Raw genomic sequence first — 9108 nt, 5'->3', positions numbered from 1 at the left:
TCAAGTCTGAAAAAAACATTCATTTCTGCATTCTCCACCTCGTTTGAATGAAAATCATTTTCACGCCAGCTATTTCTTGAAATTGGGGAACAAATGCAGTCCGAGGGATCCAAGGCAGCTAAATCTGGAGATAAGGGAGGATTGTGAAACGAGTTGGAAGCCTATTTCCAATAATTTTGCAACCACAAATGCTGAGGTGTGAGCTGATACGTTGTCGTGATGGTAAAGGAAATTTACTCGACTTCCTCGATTCAAACGAATGCCAAACACAAAGAAATAGACCGATCTGGCTGAAACTTGGTGTCTGTTCTTCCAAGAGCTGCTGCTAACTAAACGCAAAATTAATACGCGCCAGTAGTGTAAAATCTCTGACTTTGCGCAAACTTTTCAAACGATCGTCGTACTTTCATTAGGTATAAAAAAGTAAAAAAAAAACAAGTTCGGCTTAGCATCTGTAAATTTATTCTTGTGCATTAAAATATATTAAACAATTTAAAATTAAATAAAAATTTTACTTTAAGTATAATCTGACTATTTCCAACTTGTATAGTTGCCACTAGTGGAAGTACTACTGCACAAGCCTCTCGAACCGCTTGCTATGCTGCCACATAATGAAGCTGCTACCTGCTTATATTCTGTATATGAAATTGAAATATGAAAGATTTTGAAATTCAGTTAGCTATTGTAATTTTTAGTAATCGCTAAATGCCAAATAATGCTTACGTGCTGTCTGCTGACAATTGGCCGATTGCAAGTCACACAATGTGCTGAATCGGTTGCATAAATTCGATTGTCCAAAGCGTCCGCAAACGTTGCGTGTACGCCTGCAATTGCGCGTATCAATCTTACAAACGCGCGCGGACGAAGCAAACGCAAAAAGTGCCACGAAAATGCCGAGCGCTAAAAGTATGAAACGCATAATTTCTTTTTACTTTCTGTTATATGTTTGGTATATATGTATGGATTAGTAAATGTGTTGATTGATATTCTAAAATTTGCCGAACAAACTTTGGCTCTACTTTTCGGTAATTTTTTTATACTGCAGTCAATTTTCGCAAAATTCGCGGCTTATATAGCGAAATTCTATCAATGACTTTTTCAATTTTTATTTTTTTATTTATTTTATTTAAAATTCTATGCGAAAACTAATACTCTTATTTGCATGGTTGACTTTTTTTTAACAATATTTTGGCAAATATTATTACTAAGCAAATTTAATTTGCAAAATCAAGGTAATGTCGATTTCATTGTGCGAAATCGACATGATGATTTCAGTTCATGCATAAAAACACTTGTTCCAATATATAAAAATAGACGTACCTGGGTGTTTGAATAGAACGACGCTGCAAAGAAATTGTACTTAGGCAGTCGACTGCAACCTGGCAATACCGCTGAGGCAATGCACGCTTTTAACCCACTTGCGCGTATTTTCAGCATCAACCTTGTCGGGAAGGCCGTAAATGAGCTAACAAATACGAATGCATAGTGGCTCAAACGCTTCTTCGTAGACAATCACTGTTCAACTTTGAAACTGAATTTCGCAACTGTAAATAAATTTTGTTTGGAGAAAAGAGTGATTTTCGTTTATTTATACTTTGTATGCCATGCAAATGAAGTTGTAGGCAATGCGTACGAGTATGCTATTTTAAGTAGATTAAGGGGTTAGGGATAGTCGGAGGCCCGAACAAATTATTTTTTTTTGGTAGTCAGTTGCTTTACTTTACAAAAATAAAAATAAAGCATTAAGACATAGTGTTTCGACTTGACTTTAGCAAAATTTCAACAAAAACAAATTAATAATTGCAAAAGTTATCGCTGCACGTGCGGAACCCTTTTCTCCAGAAGTCCCTTGCGGTAATCATCACAAGTCCTTGGAGAATCATCTAAAGTCAATCGGACAAGAGAAATTAGTTTTATTAATAGATAATCTGAAGCCTGATCGAAGCTTTTATTTCAAAATTAGCAATACGGTGGTCTCAGGAAATATTAGATTTTCAAGAAAAAAACCGTCAATTAATTGTAAAAAAAATAGAAATTTTTGAAAAAAAAAACCTTCGATCAGGCACGAGTTTTTTATGTTTTCGAAAGCAGTATAAGTTTTATTGTAATTTACCAAGCGGTTTTTAAGTTACAGTCATCACCAGTTCAAAAAATATAGTTTTGAGAAAAACGCATTTAAAGTTTAGCTATCGATATCGGGAGCGTCCGAGCGCCCTTTGTTAATTGTTGAATAACTCGAAAAGTATTTGTCGGACTTACTTCAAATTTTCATACAATAGTTTTAAGATGTTATACTTTAAGAAAATGCAAAAACAAATCCAATGTTTTGAAAATTATGACTACCCTTGAGTTTCAGCGTGGTTTGCGCCGTTAGACTCTAGAAGAAACGCTGGCTATTATACTCATTATGCCACACACCCCGTACTCTGAGTTCGTATATGCATAGGTATAGAATAGAATAGTTCTTTATTTAGTTGACAATATTTGCTTGAAGACTAAAAAATAGAATTTTTAAACAAATAAATAAAGAATATACGGCAATGGCCTTACTGGTAGTCTGCCGCAATATGTGTTATATTTTTGGCGTATCACGTAAACTCATTTACAATTAATTCTCTGTACTTTAAGGGGTTTAGAAATTTCAATAAATTACTTTTTTGGTTTTTTCGATATTTCGAAAGTATAGTATCTCGCGATATAGTGCTTTGTGCTTTTATCGACGAGGGGGTGCATTTGATGATGTGAACTTTCAAGCAATATAACTGGCACTCTCCAATAGGGGAGGCGATCCAGCACTTGTTAAATGGGTTAGCAATATGCTCAATCAAAGGATAATCAAAGCCTCTCTGGGGCCATCGCCCTAAGTATTACAGCCACGAAAAGATGTCCTCAAAGATGTCATCAGTCAGGATAGACCAGAGCAATAACAATAGGAGGGTATTATTGTCATTGCTCTGGTCTATCCTGGCTGACGATTTGGTACAAAGTCTTAACAATAAAGGGTATAAAACAAAAGGGTATGCATATGACATTTCTGTAATAATTAAAGGCAACCACGAAAGGACCATAAAGGACTTAATGCAGGATACATTAAATATAACCTGGGAGTGGTGTAGAAAAGAGGGATTATTAATCAACCCTTCCACAACCTCTATTATCCCATTTACCAGGAAAAGGGTTCTAAATATATCCACCCTAGGAATAAAAGGAATAGACGTACCTCTAAAGGAAGAGATTAAATATCTAGGAATTATCTAGGATAAAAAACTCACTTGGGAGGCCCACCTTAACTTAGTAATAAGAAAGGCAACGAAAACCCTTTGGACAACAAAACAATTCTTGGGTAAATCCTGGGGTCTGAACCCTAAAATGACCTTCTGGATCTACACCCAAATGGTAATGGTAAGACCTATGGGGGCTTTGGTATGGTAGCTTAAAACAAAGAAAACTACTGCTATATCAAAACTGTGTAAACTACAAAGGTTGGCGTGCCTAAGCATAACAGGGGCCATGAGAACTACCACAACTGCTGGCATGGAAGCGCTTTTAAATTTACCACGGCTACATTTAGCAGTACAAGAGGAGGCTATCATACTATGCAAGCACTCTCTTTTCATATAAATAACAACTTAAACCAGGAGATCCTACTGGGCACCTCAATATCTTTAACAGGGTTCAACATGCAGAATGCATAACCCAGGCGAATGACCACACGGAACCTGTACTCAATTTCATAAAAAGATACAAGGTTATATTCCCGTCTAGGAACGAGTGGAACACTAACCCAACATGGATAAATGATTACTCACAAAAATGGTACACAGATGATTCCAAAACGCTCCAAGGAGTAGGAGCAGGAATATTGGGGCCTAGAGCACACAAATCCCTAACACTAAGTACAGATACCACGATTTTCCATGCGAAGTTTTTCGCCATAATGGAAACAGTGGAAATCGTATTCAAAAGAGGGTCCGACAAAGTAAAAATTAAAATACATTCGGACAGCCAATCGGTTTTCAAAGCCTTAAACAGCTTCACATTCAAGTTAAAAGTCCTAATAGAGTGTAATAATGCACTCACTCACAGGTCTCACTGATTTGGGTACCAGGACATGAGGTACGCGAAGGAAACGAGAAGACAGACTTTTATGTCACAAAAAGGTGCAGAAGAACTATTTATTGGCCCAACCCCATTTTTCGGCTTTAACAAAAATAATATAAAACAGGAAACCAAAATATGGATCTAAATTAAAATCAGTGAACACTGGAACGGCACAAGCGGCCTTAATCACTCCAAAAAGTTTTTGAACTTCAATGCCAACAGAGCAAAATCTGCTCTAACCCTAGATAAAAAGGGCCTCAGTTTACTTTGTGAGCACTTAGAGGTCACTTTGCCTAACACAATAAGATTATCTAGTACAAGTTTATGCAGGTTCTGCTGTGATGAAGAGAAGTCTATGGAACACTTAATCACCAACTGTGAGGCATTAAGTCACAGCAGACACAGAATCCTGGGGTCGTATCTACTAGAGGAGGAAGACCTACAATTGCTCCCTCCTAAGGAGCTGGTTCAATATACTAAATATTTATAATTAAGTAATTAGGGGCGCCCAATAGATCCATCTGGTCACAGTACATAAAGTCCTTAGCCTAACCCGTATAACCATAACCATAACCAACCATTTAATTTCAAAAGATTGCATCTAGTACGGATATTTTGTATCTACCAATTTTTTTTTTTGGCGTGTGAATATTTATATGTTCTCTTCGCTCCTTTCTGGGGCCGTTCCTCATTCTATCTGCAATTTTATTATTCCTCATCGTTATAAGCGTTTTGTTTTCCTTTTCAAACATTTGGCTTTAGATCTCATCATCCGATCTTAAACTGAATTCCATTCCTGTTTTGTTAAGTGACTCAGTCCAGAATATGTTTTTCGCAATACGTTCAGTGTCAGATTATGTGCTAGGCTTTTGGTGAGGTACTCAAAAATTGTTCTTTGTATAAAACATTTAACAATTCTTTCATTCAAAATGCCCATAATTATTTTCGCCACTTAGTTCATGAACTAATTCAACAGTAATTTGATACCTCTTCCCTATTTACTATTTCTGAAAACATCTTTATCACATGGGAATGTGACAACCTCATTGCATAGGCGCGGAAACACATCAGTTAACTCGCCTAGAACCAAGGGTATCAAAGCAAATTATAGGCGCCTTTTCCCATGTTTGGTTAAACCACTCTTCCTTTTTCCTTATATGTATATAATACAATGGCGATCAAATTATAGTGGGAATGTTAATCACAGATGTTGTCACATGAGTTGACTTAATGCGTCACATCACGGTTGTTTCCGGAATTTTTTTATCAAGATGGTATATAAGTAGATTTCTCGTGTTTTTTTTTTATTGGATCAATAAAGTTCTGCGAAAAGTTCTTACAGCGTATTGTTCCGTGCCGTCGCCAATGTGCAATGGTCCGAAAATCTTTCTCTTTCGGATATTGTTATCGTCCAGCTTCTGCGCCATACAATGGGACGCGCATGTTGAAGTAAAGTTCACACAACTTAGTCAAAAGTAGCACTTATTGGAAAGAGATATTCTCCGGATCAGATTTCAAGGATGACAGTGTCATAGGTGTTAATGCTGGTGTCTAGATGAACGAAGTCTCCTCAAAATCTAATTGCCAACAGTGACGTGGAAGACGGAAAGCGAGTACGCTTACTATTTATTTGATGGCAGGAGGTATTTAATCTTGTCCTCGTTCACCACCAGACCTACTCGCTTCGCTTATTTATCCAGTTTTCAAAGGCAATGCGGTTAGTCGCATTTTGACTTTGTAATTACTTTACCAATATTCAGTTATCACTAAATACTTTGAAATTTAGGTAGTTAGGTAAGGTGCTTGTCACAATGGCACACTTAGAACTTTCGTATATACATTGTGATAGCACTGGAACTTATCCTTACACTATTGGTTGCTTTTTAAACCATCAGGTAGCTTTAATAAACGAGCAAAGCTTCGTTAGTTATAGATGCGCTATGTGTGCTACATCAGTTAAAAATACCGTACCAAGAGTGCGGAACCTCTTTACAGCTAAGCTTTCACACTCACATAAAAGGTGACTGATTATTTCCTCTTTTTCTGTGTTAAGACAGCTTCTACAGAAATCATAGTAAGGAAGTCCTAATCTTCTAGCGTGGCTGCCTATTAAACAATGACCAGTTAATACCCCTATCATGTTTCTTATAACTTGCCTGTTAAATCTTAACAAGCTTTTTGATCGACCGCTGTCCCATTTCGGCCATGTCTGTCTGCTTAGTTCGCATGCAGAGAGGTTTTACCAACTTGCATTTACCTTATTCATGGTTTCCCCATCTATCAGTAGTTTACAAGTGGCTATAGGCATGGGTATCAGCGTCTTATCTACTTGGAGATCAAGCGTTGTGCCGATTCGAGTAAGTTCTTCTGCCTTGCAGTTCCCTGCTATATTCCCATGGCCTCGCTCCCTGTACTTTGTAGTATTTTGATACGTCATTTAGAAGTTTAAAACATTCTATGACTGTTTTTGACGAGTACGTTTTAGATTCTACCGCTTTTATAGCTGTCCGGCTGTCCGAGTATATGAAGACTTCACTTATGCATAATACTCTAGTTTTTATTAACGTAAGTCCCTCTTTTATAGCTGTGACTTCCGCCTGAAATACATGATCAGGTAAGCGAAATGATTGACTAACTCCGAGTTTATGGGAGTAAACCCCTCTACCTACTCTGTTGTATAGTTTTGAGCCATCTGTATAGATATTTATATCATTTTCTTAAACAATAAGCCTATTATCTCATTCCTCTTTGGAAAGAAATATTGTATTTATTTAAATTGATGTCCTTGGTCTTACAGAAATCCGTTGTGCCAGGAATGCAGGGGAATGTTTCTAAAATTGAACAGTGCCCTCTACGTTTCGTTCTGAGTGGATCGATTTATCTTAATATGAGAACTGCCTTGGCAGCTGTTTGCTTGCTAAATTGCTCTATTGGTAATAGGTTAAGCATAATATTTAGTGTCTCTGTGGGTGTAGTTTTAAAGGCCCTGCAGATGCAAAGACTGGCCATTCTTCTTACCATACATATACCATGGTCTTTTTAATATATTTCTTATCTAAAGTCGGCCACCATACTAGTATAGCCTATGTTAGGATTGGTCTACTATCGCTGTGTAAGGCCAATATACAATAAATGGGGACCCCAACTTAGTCGTATTAGTTGTTTACAAGAGTAGAGCTTTTGTCATTCTTTTTACTCTATCTGCGATACTCGACTTCCATCTGAGTTTTCTGTCTAATATTAGACCTAAGTAGCGGGTCTCATCACTAAATGACAGTGCCGTACCACCTAGAGTTGGAGAACTTATTTCTGAAATTCTATGCTTCCTTGTAAATAAGATGAGCTCAGTTCTTTTAGGGTTGACGCTTAGCCCATTTTCTTTTGACCAGTTTTCGACCCTGCATGATTTGTGAAATGTATATTTGTGTATTGGGAAATTTCCCTCTTGCAACCATTGCAACATCAACCGCATAGGCTACCACGTGTTGTCCCCTCTCCTCTAGGCTCTTTACCAAGAAGTTTATTGCCAGTACCCAGAGGAAAGGGGACAGCACTCCGCCTTGTGGTGTTCCTCTACTGACTCTTTCCTGATCTTCGAGTTCCCTAGGGTTGCAATCACAAATCTGCTTATGAGCATGTTTTTGATGAACTCAACCAGAGCCCCGGAGATCCCGAAATCAGTCTGTGCCCTATTTATCGAACAGTGTGTACTCCTTATTGTACAGGGTGCACCATCTTTATGTCGGTATGAAAATATTGAATAACTTTGAAAAAAAAACTGATTTGTATAAATGAGGTATTTTTATTTGGTTTGGTTATTTACAATTTATTAAAACAAGTTTTTGAATACAATATCAATCATGTGGCCACCTTAATTAGCAATCACAAACAGGCATCCTTTTGCTGCGTTTGTCATCACCTTGTCAAGCATTTCGAGTTTTATAGCGACGATTTCGCGTTGTTTCGTTGTAAAGCGATCCATGGTTGAAATTGTACTGAATTGACGTATCGAAAACATATATGTTGAAGTCGATCGGTTGGTAAATGACAAAGTTATTCAGCCTTTACATATCGACATAAAAGATGGCGCGCCCTGTAAATGGACTTTTCAATTTCTGTAACAATTAAGTTAACTTAAAGTTGAAAAAAGTCAAAGATTTGCTTAGAACAAGAACCCTTAAGAGCTTACGGCTTCTATTGATCTTGTGGTAAGAAGAGCAGATAAAAGAGCTGTTGCCAATATAATAAAATAATTAGCGCGCCCCCAAATCGGACCGGTAAAATAAAGAAATCTCGAAGATTTTACATGCTCTTCAGCCTAAACAGTCGCTGAAACAGGCCTTGTCTCTCATAGTTGGCGCCGAATTCAATCACTAAAGCTATCCTGAATAGATTTCTAATATCATCGAACCCAATATTATCCAGGCCTAGTACAACTCAGCTAACTCGCTCCCCACCGAAACTAAATCACTATTAAAAGCAATAGAAACTTTATTTATAAGTGAATTTAATGATTACGAGGATAACGAAGAAGAAAGCAATGATAATGCGATGCAAGGGGATTTTGGAGCCACTTCAAACTTACACTTCATAACGTAGAAAAACCCATGAAATTAAGCGACACACATCAGCACACACTTAAAAAAATCTGAATGATAATCAAAGCTACAGAATATGAATTATAATAAGAAGGACAGAACTTTATGCTTTTACTCCATATCGAATAAATAGAGAAACAAATGAAAGCAGCTCAACTGATTCATATTTTGCGTGCATTTCTAAAGATAAATTGAAAGGATATTTGGCACGGCTACAGCCGTGATTTTCTCCAGTTTCAACTGAGCGCACTAAAAGCATTTCATTTGTTTCTTGAAAGCGCTCGCTTGACAAGCATTTCCGAACCCTCTACTTCCACCGTCAACTACAACAACACAACGCTTGCCTCATCCATTATACCCATACCCACTCGCTTGCATGGAATGTCTTTTGCATTCTTTGTTGTTCTGT

At 37.3% G+C, this 9108-nt stretch overlaps 1 protein-coding gene across 1 annotated transcript; it reads right to left on the bottom strand.

The window, feature by feature from the left end:
* Positions 1-531: 531 nt before the first annotated feature.
* LOC129238180 (uncharacterized) lies at positions 532-919 on the bottom strand. Its single transcript, XM_054873213.1, has 2 exons — positions 724-919; positions 532-635 (listed from the first exon to the last, which is right to left on the bottom strand). The coding sequence occupies exons 1-2, from the start codon at positions 917-919 to the stop codon at positions 532-534; spliced, it is 300 nt and encodes a 99-aa protein (XP_054729188.1).
* Positions 920-9108: the final 8189 nt, after the last annotated feature.

This window comes from Anastrepha obliqua, chromosome 2, assembly GCF_027943255.1.
Source record: "Anastrepha obliqua isolate idAnaObli1 chromosome 2, idAnaObli1_1.0, whole genome shotgun sequence".
Classification (NCBI taxonomy): domain Eukaryota; kingdom Metazoa; phylum Arthropoda; class Insecta; order Diptera; family Tephritidae; genus Anastrepha; species Anastrepha obliqua.
This window is presented reverse-complemented; position numbering and strand designations above follow the sequence as displayed.